General features: G+C 41.1%; 1 protein-coding gene across 2 annotated transcripts; it reads right to left on the bottom strand.

Annotated features, from left to right (window-relative positions):
* Window positions 1–1,056: 1,056 nt before the first annotated feature.
* Window positions 1,057–16,032, bottom strand: ivns1abpa (influenza virus NS1A binding protein a). Of its 2 annotated transcripts, none has more exons than XM_037771170.1 (15): window positions 15,783–16,032; window positions 10,175–10,465; window positions 9,825–9,958; window positions 8,270–8,439; window positions 8,097–8,172; window positions 7,806–7,979; window positions 6,690–6,815; window positions 5,005–5,115; window positions 4,327–4,468; window positions 3,951–4,175; window positions 3,566–3,687; window positions 3,171–3,297; window positions 2,932–3,063; window positions 2,475–2,648; window positions 1,057–2,271 (listed from the first exon to the last, which is right to left on the bottom strand). In XM_037771170.1, the coding sequence occupies exons 3-15, from the start codon at window positions 9,933–9,935 to the stop codon at window positions 2,006–2,008; spliced, it is 1,956 nt and encodes a 651-aa protein (XP_037627098.1). In that variant the 5' UTR covers window positions 9,936–9,958; window positions 10,175–10,465; window positions 15,783–16,032; the 3' UTR covers window positions 1,057–2,005. The 2 variants fall into 2 exon arrangements, with proteins under 2 accessions (XP_037627098.1, XP_037627099.1); XM_037771171.1 differs by lacking the exon at window positions 15,783–16,032 and adding an exon at window positions 10,918–11,068.
* Window positions 16,033–22,761: the final 6,729 nt, after the last annotated feature.

Here is a 22,761-nt window from a genome sequence, read left to right as displayed (position 1 = left end):
TAATCATTTATAAAAGTGTGCACTGAATTTTCAATGCCTTCATTTCTAAATTTAAGCCATTTTCATGCCGGAGCAGTCTCTGCCAAAAAGGACTACTTGTACTTTAAAAGATCACCTTGAGTCAAAGGGACCCTTTCTCTCTTCAGATACAGCTTTTATTCTAGATTTCTGATGTGATGGAAATGTCCCTTTATTTCCACAGAGGAACCACCACTTTTCTCCTTTTACATTTTTCTTTTCAGAATCTTTTTGTCTAATTTTTGCTTCTTTCCTGTGCTGGTTGTAAATTGTGAATAATGTGTAAAAAGGAAGATCCAAAATGACACACTCACACGTTCATATGCCTTTGCTTTTGTTAATTTACTAATTCTTTGGTTCAGTCTCCACTCTCCGAGGGTTGAATAAATCTCCAAAGCCAAGAGGAAGCCAGCGAAACCTGTCCAATTACCTGTTTGTTTTTTTGCCTCGTCACATCTGAAAGTACAGACTCATCAGTGTCCAAGTATTTAGTCCCTGCTTCCTGTAGCACGTGGCCCATCTGCTGCCTTTATTTTTATAGCTGTGACTGCCAGGTGTGTCAGCAGATTATCAGAGGCTAACTTGTGAATGAGTGCAAGTGAGGGATTTTAGTAAACTGTCTGGCAGTCAGTGATGTCTGAGGTCATGCAGATGCAGCTGGTCCCCTCTCAACACGCCCACAGCCCAGAGTGACTGTCGTCGTCCCTTCCTGCTGAGGTCTGTTAGCCAGCTTAGTATAATCTCTCCTAAAAGACACTTAGAGGAGCGGAAAGAAAAAACGTGGTTTAGCGTGGGAGTCCCTGAGGAAAATGGTGGCACTGACAGCTTCAGACAGCAGTGACCAGGAGACCGTAATTACTCGACAGATCATGGGAAGACGAGGGTGGCAGTAAAGTCTAAATTTAGGGTCGGCAAATCAGCTGTTGGAAACTTAGTCAAGGCTTGAAGCACCAGCTGCTGATCTACGACTTAGAAATGCTGAAGCCTATAATGCAATCACAACCGTCTATTTTAGAAAGCAGGCTGGAGACAAAAATATCAGATTTAAATGATTTATTAATTAAGAAATGTTACAAATGTGATAATTTTATCCTTCTAACATTCCTTCCAGATGAATCTGCCAATGCCTGACACTTTAAAACACACAAAAAAAAAAAAAAGGATCTTCAGTAAACTGCATCTCTACATACATCAATTAGTTAAACCACAATAACAAAAGTTTGGTTAGCAGAAGCATGGTTGTGCGTGTGTGGTGTGTGCACAAAAACAAAAATGAAATACTAAAACTGGCACTGGTTAGATTCATTGACTTTAAGCTGTCTGCTACTAATTTTATTTTATCAGTAAATCAGCAGTGTATAAAAAATATAAAAAAGGCCATCGTTTAAGATTCAAAAAGCAAACCAGCTTGTTTAAAATGACACAAAAAGCCATGAGGTGTTTCTGAACTCACACTCTGAGTAAGGCTTCAAACCACTGACCTTTAAATATGTGAGCAAAAATTACATTTCCACAACAGAAATATTCTTAAATAAAACTTTCAAAACTCAATTGTCACCACTCCATACTGCCAATAACTGTTAGCTCGTCTGAAAACCCTCGAAGTGACAAACATTTCAACTCTAAGAGAAAAAGAAAAGCACTAAATGTGTATTAAATGTTGGCATATGACAAAATGAGGAAGAAACAAAATATATACAGCACGAAAAACATTGTATGCAATATGCAAAGGCGTCATGTTGCTTTGGGCAACAACCCCCCCACCCCCATCCCTCCTCCCCTCCCGCCAAATATAAGCCAGTCTTCACTGAAGACCCCTCATCCCGACGACCCCCGTCCCCACCCACACATATCCGCTCATACACACACACAGAACATCACGAAACACGATTACGTCACTAAGCCTGTTAGTTTGGAAAACGGTGAAGCACTGTGAAACTCCCCCGACCCTCTTCCTCTTCCTCCCTCCGCCCTGTCTGCTCCCTCTTCAGTCTTCAGAGAGAGGAGACAGGGTCTTGGTGCAGTCGTTCCACTCGTCCGTCTCGGGGCTGTACACCTCCATCGTGTTGAGGAACTCGTTCCCGTCGAAGCCGCCCACAGCGTAGATGCTTTCTCCCAGCATGGCCACGCCCGCATTGCTGCGGGAAGATGTCATGCTGCCGAGCATTCTCCACTCGTTGCGGGCGGGGTCGTACACCTCCACACAGCGGAGCGCGTGGGAGCCGTCGAAGCCGCCGACGACAAACAGTTTGCCTGGAGACACAGTGGGAGACATTAGTATCGGCATAGTGACAAAAACTGAATCACCCAAATCAACACTTAGTTTGCTTCTTGTCAACATGTTGATAAGAAGTCCGTTTCCCACACAACATAATGTATCTAGTACCGTACACACACAATAAAAGGCGCTGCCATAGAAGTGCAGCTGATTCCGCGGTTTGCGGTCATGTGCTAACCTGCGTGGACAGCAACGGCGGCGCCCCTGCGAGCCACGTTCATGGGGGCTATCAGGGTCCAGGTGTTGTTATCGGGGTTGTAGCGTTCCACAGTGTTCAGGCAGTTCCACGACTCCGCCCCTCCAATCACGTACATGAAGCCATCCAACTCACACACTGCTGCCTGGTGCCTCCCTGAAAACAAGTTTGCTTAATGAATACAACTTTCCAATTTCCCCCCTCAGGCTGCAACTATCGCAGGAGCCCGAGCTGTTCTCTGATGAATTGTTATCTAATTCTCAAACATAATGTTCTCTCTGCTCCAACAATCACATTTTTCCAGAGGGAATGATTAAAACTTTATATGAAAAGACACAGACATTTGTTAGCCCGCTGAAAAATATATTATTCTGCTTGATGCTTGAGGTTAGACCGTGTTATCCGTATTAAAGGGGAGGTTCAGAGTGTCAACACTTACTGATGTTAAGGGAGGCACAGTTGGACCAGGTTTTGATCACAGGGTCAAAAGCATCACAGTTCTTCAGGCCCTTCTGCCCGCAGGGGTCCGACCCTCCCACAACGTAGAGTTTGTTGTTCAATGAGCAAACACCTTTAAACAGAGAGGACAGGAATGAGCTATCTGTCTAAGCATTTTCCTGGATAAAAAAACCATTAAATTCAATAATCCGTTAATGATTCCTTGCAGGAGGGACTGACCTGCATTGCAGCGGTTTGTCCTCAGCTCTGGCACTTGAACCCATTCGTCAGCATGTGGATCGTACGTCTCCCCGCAGCTCAGCTCGTCAGAATGTCCATTTGATCCTCCAATCACGTACAGCTGACCCTGTGAGTTGTAAATAAACTAGTCATTAGATGACAATATGTACTCGGAACGACAAGGACCTACTGACATTAAGTTAACAGAATTTAGAAACAACTATTTGTTCAGGGAGTAGGGGAAGCGTGCAAGTATTTGCTCGCAAGTATACAGCTCACAAGACAATTGAAACCTGTTTAAACACTGTATAGGTGCTCTCCCAGGCCAATATTCAAAATGTCACGTCATTGTAGAGTCAATAAATCTGAGATAAAAGATGAATAGTAAACTGTACCATGAGCACAGCCATCTGGAATCGAGCCCTTGGAGTCCGCATGGGAGCGATGAAGGTCCAGCGGTCCTCTTTGGGGTCGTAACACTCAACAGTCCTCAGACACTCTTCTCTGTTGTAACCTCCTGCAGGGACATCAAGATGCAACATGTCACTTATTTTACACAATCCCTATTTATAAACAGTAAGTTTTTAAAGACGCTGATGCCCAGAAAAGTTTGGAGTAGACATTGACGGCACTTGGGCTACATGAAATACACTGAGCGCCCCAAGGCAAGTTTGTCTAAGCCAAGAGAGAAGCATGTTGTTTCCTATGTTTCCCAACCTCCTTATAGCCCCAATTTTATACACGTTTCACATGATTTAATAATCCATATTTAATGCTAACCTGCTGCAATGAGTCTTCCGTTCAGGGCTGCGGTGCCCAGGCCAGAGCGAGCGTAATGCATGGGTGAGAGCGGCTGCTCTTCCAGCTCCTCGGGCTGGGCCTCGAAGCTGAGGCTCTTCATCAGGCAGGGGGTGGAAGAGGGAGATGTCTGGGGGCTGCTGCGACCGTGCAAGAAGATCACACACAACACACCGTCCAGCACAGCCAGACACAGGTAGGTGTTGTCTAGAGTTGAGATTGGAGATTGTTAGAGCCACTTGAGGGGGAAAGGTTTTCAGATTTCAGATGGGACTTGCGCACAAAATGTATCTTTAAACATTTTTTTTTTTCTGATTGTACTGTGATAAATGACACGTAGTTTCATGCACGCGCTTACTTTTGGTCTTCTCAGAGGCGATGTACTTCCACTCTCTTCTGCCGGGCGGTTTCGGGGCATTTGCTGCTTGGTTGGAGGGCGACAGGCTTCCTGAGGAGCTGCAGCTCATCTGTCTCTGGGTGCTCTCCCGCACGGGTTTCTTCTGCAAGAGCACAGTGCAGCTACAGAAGCCAAGCTTGCACCACAGGCCCACCAGTGGCCACAACACCAGGTAATCCAACACCAGGTAATCACACCCAAAAGTGTGCTTTGACCAAGTTGGTCTAATGTAGATGTTTGCCATCTGAAGCCAACAACACAGCACTACAAACTACAGTCTCAAGACCACACTACAATCGGATCTAACAGCACACAGTTCAGTCACAACTCAAAATAGAGGGTAAAAAGCTATCACTGCCCACCTTCAACTGGTTGGGATTAGCTTAAAAAAATCAAAGTGTGGTTTTAATATATGCTCAACAGCATAGCCAGGCAGGCATCATAGCTCGTTTCTTGCTAATCTACGTGCTAGTCTTTACACTGAGGCTAAATTGTGGTATTAAATGAGCCATGGTTATGTCTTGCCAGGCACAGGCTGTGTAGTATTTTTACGCATGGCCAGGCACAAGCTGTACAACAAAGCTACACACTGTGGTAGAGACGTCATTACGGTGAAGCCAGGCACAAGCTGTTGAGTACCTGCACAAACTGAAGGTGGTCCTCCTCGCCACCAAACACCTCACTGTGCCCATCAATCACCAGCCCTCCATCCACCAGCTTATGGTCAGGAGAGTAGTACAGCGTTTGCACCTGAAAGACAAATAGGAACAACACACCCATGTGGCTGTCTCCATGGCAACACACTGAGAACCCCGTAAGGGGGAGAGGAGGGAAGGGAGGAGGAGGAGGAGGTGGAGGGGGGCAGTGCTGCGAAGAGGAAGAGGGGGAGGGGACGAAGAAGGCCTGGTTCTTCAGTCGCTTGGATGGAAAGCTTCCTTTAAAAAGACACACGCTGCTGCCACTGCATAGAGCGGGTTAAGAGGTTTTGAGCTCAAGAAGGTATTGCACAGTGGCTCTCCTTAATTTGCATCTAAAAAAAGAGGGAGCTGGTGAAGAATGAGAGGCTGCATCTGGAAAGATCTTCTGTGAAGAATGAAGAGAAGGAGAAGGAGAGGCTGCATGTGCTCCTCTTTTCCACCTCTGCTGCTTGGAAACCGCTCCTCTAGCTGAACAAGTTGAGTCATTGTGATGGCGGCCACAACGGGCAGTCAAATCCAGATGGCTATAGAGCGTTGTGCCGCTCTAACAACTATCAAGCTAATCTTGAACATTACCCATTTATAGATAAAATGCAAGAAATAAAAGCAAAACCACATGTGTTCTGTCGAGGCCAGACAAAATAATACAATGAAGAATGTGTTGAATTTCCCATCCGAAGAGCACATTTTAGAAAATGAGAAAAAAAGCAAAACGCTCTTATGATTTTATGAAATCATAATTTCACCTGGATGGTTAATCATTCATTCGTAGTCAGGTGAAATACAATATTTGTGCTGTGCAAATCATTATGCTTATGTGCAATGCTGTTTTCTGTCCAATGCCTAGTGGTTCTTGGATGTGCCAGTAGATAAGTAGGCCTGTATGAGAATATATTGTTATGTGCAGTAAATGGGCATTCAATTAGATGTATCGATTGCTTAAGGTTTGCAGAAATGGGATGCATGTGTATATGTGGCATGGACATATGGGAGCGCAGTGTTGCTTGGCTGCAAAGAGAGGCTGCTTGAGAGGCAGTAGTGCTCCTCTCCTCCCTCTCTTTTCTCTGACTCATTACCATGGTGGCTCAGTCCTGGCTCTTCAGTCTGGTCCCCTGCTGCTGCTAATAAACCTACAAGAGAGATAAATCAACGGGGAGGAGTGGCTGTTAGTGCTGGAGCAACAAACACGCACCTGTTCAGATAGTAAAGTGGCAGTGAGACAGTAGAATCGAGGGTCACACCATTGAGAACCTGTGGTTTTTTTGTGTTTCAAAAGGAGAAGAGCAGTGTAATACTCAACACAGGGTTGAACGTAAACCAACCACATTCCCAAAAGAGAACAGTGGAGACAAAAAAACAAGAGCAAACAGCAGCTCTTTTCTGCTCACCTCTAATTTGTAGTATGGTTCAGGGGTACAGAGTTTCTTACTGCAAAAACCTCAACAAATCAGAGGAAAAGAAAAGAACAATCCTGACATAGCAGCATGACAGTGGCATGCCATTTTCTACTTCAGCCCCCTTGATGACTTCTTAACGTCAAAAACAGGAGTCAGAGGGCGGGGGAAAGGGGGCAGGGTGGGAATGAAGATCAGTCTGAGAGTTTAGACTGCACGTCCGGGTACTGACCTCCTCCATCAGTCGTTCCAGTTGGTCTCCATTCTCCCAGAGGCTACGCTGCACCCAGTTGAGCACCTTGGAGTAGAGCTTGCCATTGCTGGGCAGGGACAGGTTGTCTTCTAGCATTACTTCTAACTGTAAACACACAAAGGGGATGAAACAGGAGTTAGATTTACACACAGAAGGAATAAAGTGACTGCTTAACCAAAGAAATCAATACCATGACCCTTATTGTTGACGGGAAAACTTGATCTTACCGGCTGATTATTAATTTACCTTAGAATCAGGTTCGTGTGATTCATTACCCGTATAATCCCTTAATTTCACCATAGTGGCAGGATTAAACTGCCAGTCATCAACATGTCTCATAATGATCAATACAGGTCAAGTTTGTGGTTCACTTCAAGAGAATTAAACTATAACCCATTAGACCTTTAACCCCCAACTGGGGCTGCAACAAACTAAATGATTTACCAATAGATATTTTTAATTACACCATTTTTCATTTAGCAAAGCCTCATGGTATTACATTTACAAAGACATGGAACTAGAAACAAAAATAATAATCCTCACATTTGGGAAGCTTTAATTAACAAAAGATTAGTATTTAATAAATAAAGTTGTTTCATTGTCAAATAATTACTGACCCATTTTCTGACCAATCAACTAATCATTTCAGCACCGCTCCCAGCTAATGATAATCAGGGTAAAACAGCGTGCATATTTGTATTCCAACCCAACAACTTCATTAGATTTATCAGACTGGCACAGCCTCAACCAGAGAGTTACCTCGTAAAGTACCTGGTGCAGTGTTCATGTTAAACAAATACCTATGCACTGTAACCCGCCTACGCTAAGCCTTACTATTGTATATGTTTTAAGTCCCCTGCCCTAAATAGATTCTCAGCAGGCTTTAGCTGTAGGGGAATCTGTAAGAGGCACATCAAGTATTGTTAATCTCATGTCAAACTCAGAAAGGTAAAAATACAAAGCTTAATCCATTTACTGTATGATCAGAGAACGGCCCCAACTCTGCCAAATCATCTATAATTTACTAGTGCCACTTAAACGGACTATAAAATACTATAAAAACATTATAGCATATGTGCAAATTTAAGACGGTACCTTGAGGCGGGGAAGTTTGAGGAAGTCCTCCTGTTCGGACACTTCCAGCAGATGGTCCTGGATGAAGGCGTCCACCTTGGCCAAAACTCTGGCATCTCCCATAGAGCTGGCAAAGTTACGGAAAGAGATGGCGCTCTGGGAATCCATTTTAGACAGCAGATAGTCACCACAAATCTGACAAGTGAATGGGATATGTTAAAGTTAGTAAAAAAGTTAAGTTCTTTGTAACCTGTGAAAGTCCTGTGTGACCAAAATTGTTGCATTGGGAAGTAAGAGTGATTATAAACACACCTGTTTGACTCGCTCCATCTTAAACCTTTTGGCTGCGGAGTAAACTTCCTTGACCAGTTCCTTGTCTGCCTTTAGCCTTTAGACAAAAAGAATAAGAGGTTGTCAATCATTTTCACAAGTTGACAATTTTGCTGTGATAAGATCAGAGGTCAAAAGAACAAAGTGCTACTAACTGGGCAGTGTAGGCGTAGTTGAGCAAGATCTCCACAGCCTCTGGGTCCAAGTCCTCAAAAGTGACATGTGAGACTCCGTGAGGCTCGATGTCACTGTTAAAGATCTCAAACAGGTAGGGACTGCAGCAAGCCAGCACAGCACGGTGAGCCATCAGCTCGTGACCACACACCTGGACAAATGAAGGGGAAAGAAGAAGACAAACGATTAGGATGCTTAGGAGTTTGTTAAAGGGAAACAACCACTACCAAACATGATTATTAGTATTAACGCATTAAAGGAAACTAAAGAAATAAACCCAATATTGATTGAGAGAATGTTTGTGATAAAAAGCGACATGATCAATAGTTAAAAATCAAAGCCATTTGATTCCCTTGTGCCTCAATGGTAATATCTAAATGTCAGGCTGGCTGTCTGTCAGAGGTCTGTATTATATGAATGGTGGGAACAGGTTCACACACTTGAGATAAGAGAGCAACGGAAACATAACAGGAAACACTCACATTTGACGCACACACAGTTGAACAAAACACTTAGCATTCACCACCCAGTGAACTATGCTGTGTCATTTCTAACATCTTGTGCATCTCAAACTGTTTTCTTATTCAATCAACATGTTTGTCATTTTATCCCTGACGATGCACCATAGCTTTTTACGTAGGGCTGGGCGATAACTCAATGATATATTTATCATCTTTCAATGAGTGCTGAAATCAAATACAGAATTGAGATTTCATGATATACAATTGTGTCCTCTAAATTGATAATAACAATCACAGACGAACCCAAATTTCTCAGAAAATCTGATGTGAAATATTTTGAGGGAATATCATTTGAAGATTGCGGTTTTTATTTTTACATCACACTTTACGTTACAACTCAGTACAATGTGATTAACAAACTGGATTCCAACAGGCAATCTTCTAGTCACAAGCTTCTCCAACCTTTAAGCTACATTACCCAGAATACAATAGTGCATACAGCTCAGGACAGAGTTCTCTCTCTCTCCATAATATGCATAAAACCAAATGTTTAAAATAAAAATGTGAGTAGTGTTTTCCAACAGCAGTGTGCAAGATTTTCTTCATTCAGTCATTCATTCAGCGTAATTGTTCAACTCTTTCGTGGCTACAACCAATATTTCTGCCCCAGTGTTGTTAAATCAAACTATTATCTTAATCCGATTACTCCGCATTTGTGTGCATGCATATAAACATAGTCGGGGTATAGCTGGAAATGTTTATTTACTTTTTCCTCTATAATTTCACTTGAAACTTAATTTTGCATTTAAGTTCTTCATTAAATGCGAAAATACTCGGTACATTTTATTTGTCATGTATTTAATTGACACAGGAGTATGCAAAAATAGGCTTTACCATGTGGTTATTATCAGGAATCATGCTATATCGTGATATATTCTGTTATCGAGATATGAAATGACCTACAGTATATCAAAGACTTTGGCCATATCGCCCAGCCTTACTCCTAAATTTCACAGAGTGACTCTGTGGCTTCTCTGAAAAGGTGTTTGAGTGTGTGTGTTTGCATTAACCATACCTGAAGTCTAACATCGCAGAACTGACCACTCTTTCTCAGAGCGTTCATTTTGGCCACGGTGGAATCCAGAAAACTCTCATCCTCAAAGATCAAATAACCGTTTGGAATCATCTTGGTGAATTTTGATAGTATGCCTGAGGAGGAAAGGCAAAAAAATAAAAGAATGTTTGCCAAGTAAAGCAATAATACCCAGCATGCTTGTCTTCTGTACGCTGTCCAACATGCTTTATGCCGTGCAACATTGTAATAGCTGGCTTTAGTAATTGATGACCAGAGAGAGGATTAGGATTAGGTGCCTGTAATGTGTATTGTGCATTATAATCTCTCCTATGCATTAGTCATGGCCTTACCTAATAGAGAATAATGCAAATCCAGGGAAGCACCACTGCTGAGAGTAGAACCGAAGGTAGGCAGTAGGCAAAGCAGACTGAGATCACAGTGGAACTCAAGTCTTCTTCACCCGAGGAGAGGGATGGGAAGTTGTTAGAAGAAATGCCAGTTGACTAGACGGGCGTGAGCAGAAGGGAGAGGGGGAGCAGCCGCACGGACAAACTATCAGGCTTGAAGCGACTGTAATCAAGTCCTCGGGATCCCGTTGGCTATAGAGTTGTACTTATTCTGTGTTGGTCATACATTATAACCTAGAAGAGAAAGAGAAAAAAAAAAGGTGTTTGTTAGTTTTTTGAAGTGGCGAGAGTGCCGATTCTTGGCACACATGCAATGCAAGCATGAGTCAGTTCCACGTGGTAAATTAATCAAGGCAACCTAGCGCACGGTATGGCAGTTGAGAACACTACCTCCCCCCTCCTCTTCCAGGGTCCTTCTCACAAGCCATTTTCCAAACATGCAGCAGAGTACACGATGTTTCCATATTCCCCACATGAATACAAAAATTCAAGAATAGATTATTTGATTCAAGATACATTGGTCACTTCATCTGATCACGTTATCCTCATTGAATTCAGGAAGAATGATTCAGCGTTTTATCCCAATATGCTATAAACGAAAAGGCGTACAGCACTGGTAGCTAAGCCCATGCCATCGATACTCCTCCCTTACAACACCCTCCATTTAGCGCTTTAAATCTCCACACCTGCTGATGCGTCCCACCAGGCCGAGCAAGACCGTTTAATCCGTCTCATGCCTTGAGCTCTGTCTTCACTCTCTCCGAAGCAACTCCACTTCAACTCTATCTTATAAGATGAGCCCCTTTGACTGGCTCCTCCCTATAGGAACCCTTTCATTCAACCAATGTCATATAAGGAAAATGCAGGAGGGAACAACTTGTGACAAGAGTATCCACAGCCAGTCAGGTGGTGAGATACAGTGATGGTCTGTTATCTGTTGCTATGAATTGTGGTTGGCCATCATTGTTCTCAATATACCATGCAACCCTGGCTCACAGACCCCACCCACCCACACTTGCATGTCACATCCAATAGAGATCATCCATCCCATATCTCCCCCATCAAGATATTTTATCCTGCTATTAACTAGCCGTAAAGCCTCCCGGCAGCCCAAACTGAGCCAAACAAAAACACACAGAGCTCACTTGTACCAATCAGATGTTCACAGAAAAAAAAACGACCACAACTGACGTAACGCTGTGCCTAACCAACTCACCACTATGCCATCTGCAGTCTGAAGCTCAGCGAATGAATTACACTGCAGTCCCAACCGTTTTATCACTGTACCAAATGTGGAGAGGACAGGACAGACCACAGCAGCTGGCCATAGTCTGAAACTGTATCCACACTCCTCCATGTGACATGTGTTGCTTTCCTGGGCAGCCCAGCTTTGTGTGAGTGCTCTGTATCCAACTCGTATGCAGTTCTAACTCATTAGAAAAAGCTGTGATTTACTCAACTGCAGCGCATGTAATGTACTTGTGACTCTAGCTGCTGTCAGTGGCACATTCAGTAGCCACATGTGAATCATTGTGCAAGAATTTTTTCAGTGAAGTCCTCCAGTTAGTGTGCAGAACAACATTAGTACTGAAGCCTAAAAGCCCTGTAACAGATAAAAGCAGGCCTCCTTTGACAATCTCCTTGTTAGGCACATAGCAAAAATATAAAAACAAAATACTTTTCATTTCTAAAGTATTCTTTAGCCTCACAGGAGCTTTATCTGGAACCGTTTCAAGTGTAGTTGCACTGTGCACAATCCATGTGTAGACTTCAGCTGCTGCGAGCATGATACAGACAATGTAAAAGACATCCAGGCTGACATCGGGGCAGACAAACAGTATGCTCTTTGTATGCTGCTGGAACCGTCTTATCCACAGTCAAGATGGTGTGAAGGAAAGGCATTGCACATTCTTCTAAACCCAAGGCCATGTCTGAACGGCAGCTTTACACTGAAATGTTTTTTTCTGTAAGATTTGTATTCAGCTGAAAAAAAAAATGTCTTACAGTGCATTTGAAAAGCCACAGTTATTTTCTGCTGCCCTGAGCTATTCCTTTTCAGTATAACTTAACACCAGTGTTAAATACGCCAAGCAACTAGTTGAACAAGTAAATTACAACATGAGTTCACAATGCGCCAGAAGCTAATTTTGCATATCACCCTTCCCCACACTTATTATGTAAGGCGATGACTTGAATGTCAGACAGCCACCTGATACTACCATCAATCCTATATTTAAAATCACCCGCAAAGCACAAATACACACAGTACAAGTGTGTCCTGTGGCAGATCAACAAAATAACAAAATACTCAAATCTAGTGACCTACTCAACTCAAAACCACGCAGTGTGAATTTCATAAGACAAGTATCAGAAGGAAAAAAAGAGGAATTATGTTTGCATCGGATAACTTCACTTCAGACTGCATTTAACCTGTTTGTTTTTCCTTTATCCTTTTGGCGACACTTACAAAGCACAATGCAAAGGGTCAAGGGACCGGGTCACTGAATATTCCTACCGGCCACTCTTTTTTTTGTCTGCCTCTTCTGAAATCTATGTAGAACGCTTTACAATTGTAAACACCATCAGTAGTACCAGACAGCAGAAATATGGAATATATCATGTAACCTTAATCCCTGACAATTTTTAACTTTAATAATATTTCTTTATAAAAGGAGAACCTATCTGCCATGGTAGCAGGAGATCAGAAGTTTTTACCTGCCACAGCCAACATTTAGCGTCCCTGTATTTGGCAGTTAATAATTGCATTCAACACACACACAGACTCACAAGGTGACCAGCACACACTGTCGCGGCTGGTATTTAATAACTTTGCTCTGAGAAAGTACCTTGCACTGTTTGACAGCAGTCACTGTCAAATGAGTTTTGTTAGAGAGTATTCCATCCAGAAAGATGCTAATCATGTGCAGTGTGAAAGTTAAACACACACTGAGCATAAGTGCAGCCCGTGCTGCACTACTGTTTTTGGGGTTTGGCAAAGACGTGTGAAAGGCGGATGTGTAAAACTACCGAGCCAAGACTGCTGGTAAGTGTGCCAGAGATTTTTACGGGTAAATGCTCCTCAAGTACGATGGCGCATGCTAGAATATGGTCTTTTTGTATCGCACTGAACAGCATGGAAAGCTATAATTCACCGTGTTTGTGTGTGTGTGGATGGAGGGAACACTGGCCCAGTTTTAGGCAGTTATGCAACATCTGGCAGGAGACTCCTTGTGAAGGCTCAAAAGCTCAACTCCTCCACATGCTTGCGTCCGCCATGCTCGCTTGTTGCCTTGTTCCCGTCTCATTCCTCCACCTAACACCAAACCCAACACTTCGCTCAGCTCTCTGGATAATTCTCCAAAATCGAGTTGCTGCCTTACTCACAGCTGTGATTAAATAATAATCTAACAAAGATAATCAGTGTTACTCTGGGAACCAGCAAATGGCAATCAGGATGTATTGCTACATGGAAACTGTTGTTAAGCATATCACATGCTGACTATGTATTTCATTTCGGTCTTTTACACAGAGTAATGTTTGACCCTTTGGTGACTCATGTGGACACACATGTCCAAAAACTAGAGTGAGAATGGGGAAGTAACAGTGCTGAATCAGGTCAGTGACCAGGTATATAGGAATTTATGCGTAGACAAAAAAGCCAGGCAGACTTGTTGAGCCGTTAATGTGGATATTTGGGCGTACGCTTGAAAAACAGTCAACAAAGGAGCGAGAACAAAGGCCCCAAAGAGAACAAGTGAGATTGTTCACAACTTTGTCACAGAGGGTAGCCCTGAATGTATCCTCTCTCTCTCCATTTTTCCATCCGATTAGTCAGTCACAAAAGTGCAGGCCTGACTCTGAACATTCAATGCTTGTTAGACACCCCCTCCAGTGGTGAAGAGAGACATTGCTGGATATTTCACCCAGTTTTAACTGTGTGGAAATTTACTGCTTCAAATTTAACACGTCTTGAACAAGGGAACCTTTTAAAAAGGTGTGACAATAAAAAAAATGAAGGAGGCAGTAAACATTGTATTGTTTGTGCATCTATATAAAAATATAAAAATTGATCAAAGCACTAGCAGAACTGAGATACCATAATACCTCAGACTCTGCTGAACAATAAAAATGAGGAAGACGTCAAATGTGTTAATCGGAAAACACCCACATTTCAAATACGAGCTTGACTCATTTCCATGTAAAGGAAGTGAAAAGAACACTATCTGAGCATGACCACTCAAGACAGTGAGGATGATTTATTAATCATCTATTGGATAAGCCTTAAAGAGCCTGCTATATGTTTTTTCACCCTTTTTCATAAAACCACTGCATGTTATTTGGAAATTTTCCACATGGGTTGCCATTTTAAGACCCGGATTAAAAGCACAGTAGGTCAAATACTACCATGACCATGACATGAGAGGAGAGACATGCTATAAAGCACTTAAGGAAATCTGAATCAGCTAGGGCAATTTCCTTTTTACTAGACAATCGATACAGTACAGCCACATTTCAAATACTAGTTTGGCTCATTTCCATATAAAGGAAGTAAAAAGAAGACTATCTGAGCATGACCACTCAAGACAGTGAGGATTATTTATTAATCATCTATTGAATAAGCCTTAAAAGAGCCTGCTAAATGTTTTTTTTCCACCCTTTCTCATAAAACCACTAATCTGCAGCATGTTATTTGGTAAATTTTCCACGTGGTTGCCAGATTAAAAGCACAGTAGGTCAAATACTACCATGACATGAGAGAGGAGAGACACTAGCTTGACTCATTTCCATGTAAAGGAAGTAAAGCGGGGAATATCTGAGCATGGCCACTCAAGACAGTGAGGATGATTTATTAATCATCTATTGGATAAGCCTTTAAAAGAGCCTGCTAAATGATTTTTTCACCCTTTTTCATAAAACCACTGCATGTTATTTGGTAAATTTTCCACGTGGTTGCCAGATTAAAAGCACAGTAGATCAAATACTACCATGACTATAAAGCACTTAAGCAAATCTGAATCGGCTAGGGCAATTTCCTTTTTACTAGACAATCAATACAGTACAGCCAATACTGCTAAGACAGAAACAAGACTGGTCACAGCCCATCAAATCTGACACAGTAATGGCTCTACTAAATGGAGAGAGGGGTGAGTAAAGGACAGGATGTACCCATCATGCTACACAAGTCTTACAATTGTTCCCCCAAGCTAGTATATCTCTAGTGTTTGTCTATTCGCTGCAAAGCAATGTCATTCATCTGCATGCCTCCTCCTCTGCTAGCAGGGCCATGATGTCTGGCTGTGTGCCAGAAAGAAAGCATATAGCTATAGTCTGTACAAAAAGAAACTGGGTCAGCAACAAAAAACATCCTTTATAATCTAAATAACTCCATTTTTACACCAATTATAAAAGCAGAGTTATCTTACAAGCGAGGTAACACCCAGTTGGAGCCAAAGCAGAGAGATGGAGAGGAAGCTAGTGCATGTTAGCCTCCTATAGCTAGGCAACCTGCTGCTGCTGCTAATGACGTCAAACACAGAGAAACACGTCTTACCTGAGGCGTTTGACAGCAAACGATATTAGACATATTTAATGTGAATTCAGAGTTGGTTGGTTGGTTCGGGTTAAAGCAGAAGACGCAACGCGGCTAACAGGCTCGGCTCGGCTGTGTAGTAGTAGATGGTGTGATCTCTCTCTCTCTGTGTGTGTCTGTAGGAGAAGCACGTCCACTCTCCGTCTGGTCTGGACTCGCTCTGTGTGACTGGCCTCTTGCTGCTGCTGCCTGGTGACGGCGGGAGAGAGCGGGAGCGCGCGCTCCCGACGCAAGAAACTGTGCGACCGCCACGCTGCCTGTGTCGTAAGCAAAGGTGGGCGGAGCTACAACGCCCACTCCCTAAACTGAGAGTGATGAAATCAGAGGGTGCAGTGTGTGAGTGTGGCTTATATGCAAATAGTGGTACAACAAAAAAAACAAAAATTACCGGAAAGGAATTATAGTTCATCATAATATTATGACTTTATTCTGGAAATCTCAGATTTTTTTTCATTCATTTTTAACAGTCTCTTCTGCACTATATTCACTTTTTAATAGTCCTGTATCACAGCTGTTACCCTGCACTATATTCAGTTTTAACAATTTTCTTCATCTCCTTGTATTTTTATATCTGGTATATTTTTTGTACTTTGCACTACTAACTTTTTTACTGCCTTTTTACTAACATGTTTTGCACTATGGAACTGTGATGCTGGAAACTTGAATTTCCCTCGGTATCAATAAAGTTACTATCTATCTATCTATCTATCTATCTATCTATCTATCTATCAATATATCTATCTATCTATCCATCTATTGATGACGAAATACACAGTCATTGGTGGAAGAAGTAGGCAGCCTATATAAGTAGCAATACTTCACAAGTGTAAATTTACCAAAAAAAAAGCCTTTCTTTGTATTTATGAAAGAAATGGATCTTTATTGGTCAACAATTTCTTCCTCACAAAACAAAAAAGCAATGAAAACAATGAATGTATGCAATATCTTTAAAGTTTTTAAGTGAATTTATTGTCATACTCTCGTGTGGTCTTTTTTTTCATTTTATTTTATAAAATTGTATTTTTATTTTATGTTTGGCACAGCTCTTTGTTTATGTTTTCGCTATGCTTCTTCTGTATGTAAATGTTTTTAATGTTTTCTGCTGTTACTATGTATACTGTCATTTTGAAATAAAAAAATATATATAAGTAGCAATACAACAATGTAAACATACTTTATATCCGGAAAGGAATTATAGTTCATCAGCCTTCTAGCCTCCACAGTGCACTTGCATAGACTAAGCTACTGGAGTTATCCTGCACTATACTCATTTTACTCATTTTACTCATTATATTACGACTTTTTCTCCTAAATTTATGACTTTATTCTCGTAATATTACGATTTTCTCCCAAATTTATGACTTTATTCTCGTAATATTACGACTTTTTTTCTCGTAAATGTATGACTTTATTCTCGTAATATTACGACTTTTTCTCCCAAATTTATGACTTTATTCTCGTAATATTACGATTTTCTCCCAAATTTATGACTTTATTCTCGTAATATTACGACTTTTTTTCTCGTAAACGTATGACTTTATTCTCGTAATTTTACCATTTTTTCTCCCAAATTTATGACTTTATTCTCGTAATATTACGACCTTTTTTCTCGTAAATGTATGACTTTATTCTCGTAATATTACGACTTTTTTTCTCATAAAGTTATGACTTTATTCTCGTAATATTAAAAAAATTTTCTCCCAAATTTATGACTTTATTCTCGTAATATTCCGACTTTTTTCTCCCAAATTTATGACTTTATTCTCGTAATATTACGACTCTTTTTCTCATAAAGTTATGACTTTATTCTCGTAATATTCCGACTTTTTTTCTCCCAAATTTATGACTTTATTCTCGTAATATTACACATTTTTTTCTCATAACATTATGACTTTATTCACGTAACATTACTATTTTTTTCTCGTAATATTATGACTTTATTCTGGAAATCTCAGATTTTTTTTCATTCATTTTTAACAGTCTCTTCTGCACTATATTCACTTTTTAATAGTACTGTATCACAGCTGTTACCCTGCACTATATTCAGTTTTAACAATTTTCTTCATCTCCTTGTATTTTTATATCTGGTATATTTTTTGTACTTTGCACTACTAACTTTTTTACTGCCTTTTTACTAACATGTTTTGCACTATGGAACTGTGATGCTGGAAACTTGAATTTCCCTCGGTATCAATAAAGTTACTATCTATCTATCTATCTATCTATCTATCAATATATCTATCTATCTATCTATCCATCTAATAATGACGAAATACACAGGCAGTGGTGGAAGAAGTAGGCAGCCTATATAAGTAGCAATACTTCACAAGTGTAAATTTACCAAAAAAAAGTCTAACTTCTTTGTATTTATTAAAGAAATCGATCTTTATCTGTCAACCATTACTTCCTCACAAAACAAAAAAGCAATGAAAACAATGAATGTATGCAATATCTTTTTTTTTTATTTTTTATGTTGGTTTTGTTTCATTTCTGTTGTCCTTTTATGTATGGCACAGCTCTTTGTTTATGTTTTCGCTATGCTTCTTCTGTATGTAAATGTTTTGAATGTTTTCTGCTGTTACTATGTATACTGTCATTTTGAAATAAAAAAGATAAAAAATAAAAGAATATAAGTAGCAATACATTTTCATGTTTTTTTATTATAAAGCAGGCTTAAGTCCTATATAAATACTGTGAAAGTATCGAAACACTCAATCCACTCCCTACACTGAAGGTGATGAAATCAGAGTATGCAGTGAGTGTGGGAGAGGCTCATATGCAAATAATGTTAAAGAAGAAAATCACTGGGAAGGAATTATAGTTCATCAGTCTTCTTATGATGACGAAATACACAGTCAGTGGTGGAAGAAGTAAGATAAGATAAGGTAAGATAAGATATTCCTGTATTAGTCCTGCAGTGGGGAAATGTGCAGTGTATAGCAGCAAAGGGGATAGTGCAAAAAACAAGATGCATCAGCTAACACAGTAAAAAAAAGAGCTAAACAAAGTGTAACAAAATATGAACCATTTAAATAGAAGGAAGTATAAAAATAGGAGCAGTATATACAGTATTGACAATAAACAGACTATTAACAAAATTGCACAAGTGGAAAATGATATTGCACAGTGACAATGAAATGAAATTCCACTTAATACCCAGGTCAGATGGCGGACGGTTAACCCATTAGTTATGACATAATGTTGCATCTACTGCTTTATATCTATGGTTTATACACTGTTGGGTAACGATGCATTGTAATTTATGATGTGCATTTTGTGTGGACAATTTTATTACAGCAATTTATAGCCATAGCTGTCAAATAATTAAATAGTGAAGTAGAGGTATAAAGTAGCATAAAATGGAGTAAAGTGCATGTTCTTCAAAACTGCACTACTATAGTTCAGTAAATGTACTTTGTTACATTGCATCATGGTATACTGTAGGCTATGATCTGATAGTATAAGCCATTTGTTTTTTTGATGATCCAGATCTTTTATACAACAAACGTTAGCAAAAATATAAACCTATTTTTTTTTTTTTAAATTGTTATAATGAATTATAAAATCCTTCAATTTTTAGAAAGTTGCCATTCCACAGTGGAAAATATTCCATTACAGGTAAAAGTGCTGCATTCAAACAAGAAGCCTGTTAGCAGTAAAAATGTATCAATAAAAAGTATCAACAGTAAAAGATAGAAATGAAGACAGATGGTATCAGCAACATTTTATGACATGGAGTGCCTCAAAGTTGTATTTGAGTAGCCTACAGATTTCTTGACCTCAGGAGTGAGGACAGGTGGGCTACAAAACAGGATTCAGTAGTTTGCTTAAGTACACATGTTTGCTGAGTTAAGTCCACTTGGCCCTTGGGGACAAGCACTGCTCCTCCGCCTTTTGCTTGTCATGTCTGTATGGAGATCTCTCGTTGACATTTGTGTCTCCTTTTGAATGCTTTAGCCATTCAATATACGATGCCACTTTTCCACATTTGCTTGCCATTTGTCATCTTCCCCTCTACATGCCTCTGTCTGTGTGCAAACTGTAAGTGGTTTGATGTCCATTAAGAAGGAACATCCGGGCTCAACCCTCTCCACTACTGCACATATACGTCATCTGGAGGAAGAAGGACTCAGTCACCTGCCGTGACTGAATGGAGCTTAGTACTTACTCAGTACATCAGTAATTAGATTAGAGGATAAGAATCGCTTCAATACCAATGTATCAGCCAGCCTTTGTACCTGCATGGGCGCTGTGTGTGTGCGTGTGTGTGCGTGCGTGTCTGTAATGTGTGAAGTTGTTTGTGAAAGCCTGGCACCCAACAGCAACACAAGAGCATTTAGCCATAGCCTTAAAAGCAAACTGACCATTGTGTTGAAAATCACAGTGTTAACAACTAAAGCCAGGAGTCCGGTCAGCACAGATTAGGTTTATCAACACAACGTAATCTCTTCATAACAGCTCTTGTGCTGGTTTTGTTGCCACGACACGTTGTGCTTCCATCCATGTGGAGGTGACATTCCTGACAAGGTGAAAGAAGTTACTGCTGGCTCATGGGCAAGAAAATGAATGGCTGGTTTCCAAGGATGGTCACCTGCATCATATTTCACCCCTATTTCTTTCCTTCTTTTTTTTTGTATAGCTGTGTGTATGTGTGCCTGGATTGCAGAGGGAGAGCCGGGCCAAGAAACCAACCAGAGTTAAGGTCATATCACCAAGGATGGTTTCAACAAAACAAACTGAAATAAGATAGAGTGCATGCCATCACTGATATGCAAATTCCACGTGATTGCCAAACACATGAAAATGTAAATATAAAAGCCTTTAGCTGGAGTAATATTTGTGGCTTGAATTCATTAATTACAGAGTGCAAACCCCAAATCAGCACAGCTGCCTTCATCTCAATGTGTCTGTCATTCACTAATCATTGTAAGTTTTGTCTTTGCAAAAGCTCCTTGTCTGACTGTCTGCAAAGGTGAATGAAGATCCCTGACAGTCCATCTCCTCAGCACAGCATCTGGAGTCTCAGACAGGGAAGTGGTGATTACAGCTGATGGAGTGCAGCCAACCGGCCGCAGCCTGACTTTGTTTCTTAAGTAGCTGTTTTTAGGAATTGGATCGGGACCAAAAAAGTGGAAAGAAACTGAAGAAATTGACAAATGAACAATTGTTATTCAGAGCGATATTGCCATATACTTGTAGTAGGATTACTTCTACCATCAATCCACAGAGGAGTTCTGAGGTCATTTCTGAGGTGGTAGTTTGTGGTATTGAATTGCTATATTTTAAAGGGACAGTGTGTAGGATTTGCTGACACCTAGTGGTGTGGTTGCAGATTACAACCAACTGTGTTACCCTCCGCTCACTCCTCCCTTTCCAAGACTGCGGTAACGCGAGCCACTGAGTGCAAAACCGTGGTAACGCCGTTCGCCTCGCTCAAGAGGCCATCCAAACCATAATAACACTACTTTAGGAGCAACAGAAGTCAAACGGCGGCTGGCGGTACCACGGTTTTACACTCTGCGGCTCACGTTGCCGCAGTTCCACAAGCGTGTTGGAGAACTATGGTGGCCTTCAGGTAACATAAAAACTCGAAAAGGTTCTCTAGAGCCAGTGTTTGGTTTGTCTGTTCTGTGCTACTGTAGAAACATGGACCTGAAGAGGACCTGCTCCATATGTAGATATGAAGGGCTCATTTTAAGAACGAAAACACACGATTGGCTCAATTTCGGCGAGGGCAGACCAGATTTAACTGCGCAGGTGTTGTACCCCCAAAGACATGACACGTTGGACTGTGGAAGGAAGCCGGAGAACCTGGAGAAAACCCACACTAACACAGGGAGAACATGCAAACTCCACACAGAACGGCCACAATCACAGCTGCTGAACCAGTGTCTTATAGCCAGCATTTCTAGTCAGTATGGCTCTGTTTTATCATACATATATGACGGTAAAATCAAGATATGGAAGGTGAACATCTTCGGTGAATTATCTTAGCCATGTTGATGGTTTTATCTCTGACTTATTATCCAAGTATTGAATCAACAACAAAAAACTATCTGTGTGTGTTGGCTTTGACTGATTCCAACACAAAGGATACAGCCCTTAGTTTTGCTGAGTCGTCTTGTAAACTCTGGCGCCCCCCCTTCTTCCTTTCATTCTACAGACATTTGTTCAGTGAGGCGGCATAAATGTGTTCTGACAAGGACGCTATGAATATTTTAGGTATCCAGGCCCAGCAGTAGCACGTGGCTGGCACTGCTGTGTGGACGGAGTCGATGCAAGCAGGAGGTTTAAGTCTGGTGAAGAAATTAGAGTGGCACTGCAGTGTTGAAAAACGTTCTTGCAGTAAAGGAAATACTTTAATGCCAGGCAGTGACGGCCTTACCAATTATTTCCTGGTTTCTTATTTAGTCAAATGTGACACCATATAGCATGTCTTTTTGAGTCCACATTAGTTTAATCTAGTGGGAAGGATATCATTTTGCAGTTTAGTAAATTCATTTACTGATATCTTCCCACTTCCTCTGCACTACATTCTCATTCCTGTGTCAATAGTTAGAGCATCAAAACTGCACGGAGTCATTTAACTGGACAAACAGAGAGTTTTGTTGATATCTCCACCTCTCTACTCCTCACCCTGGCCTGGCGCATTGAAAACTGAAACAGTGCAACATGATGGTGGAGTTACATAGTCCTCTGATAAGGTACTGATAAACTGTGAAACTCATTTAGTTCTCATGACAGACCAATAACATGACGAAACAGGGGCAGTGGGTTTTCAGTGGGGCCAGCTCAAAGGTAAAGAGAATGTCGTGTCTTTTTAGTTCAAGTTGTGGCCTACTTTATGATCTGTGAGGCCTGAGACAACACACTACTTATGTGATCTCAGATAATCTGGATTATTTCCCAAGAATCCAGCCCGTAATGTCCTGTTAACACA

The sequence above is a fragment of the Sebastes umbrosus genome, chromosome 5 (assembly GCF_015220745.1).
Source record: "Sebastes umbrosus isolate fSebUmb1 chromosome 5, fSebUmb1.pri, whole genome shotgun sequence".
Taxonomy (NCBI): domain Eukaryota; kingdom Metazoa; phylum Chordata; class Actinopteri; order Perciformes; family Sebastidae; genus Sebastes; species Sebastes umbrosus.
Note: the sequence above shows the minus strand (reverse complement) of the source record. Positions and strands in the feature narration are given on the sequence as shown.

Bases quoted from the DNA above. Each gene is read 5' to 3' on its own strand.
- ivns1abpa (XM_037771170.1), bottom strand. From the start codon at position 9,935: ATGATTCCAAACGGTTATTTGATCTTTGAGGATGAGAGTTTTCTGGAT. The intron at 5,116-6,689 runs GTCAGTACCCGG...TTTGTCTTTCAG, and splicing joins TGGAACGACTGATGGAGGAG to GTGCAAACGCTGTACTACTC. The intron at 2,272-2,474 runs GTTAGCACATGA...CTGTGTCTCCAG, and splicing joins CGCCGTTGCTGTCCACGCAG to GCAAACTGTTTGTCGTCGGC.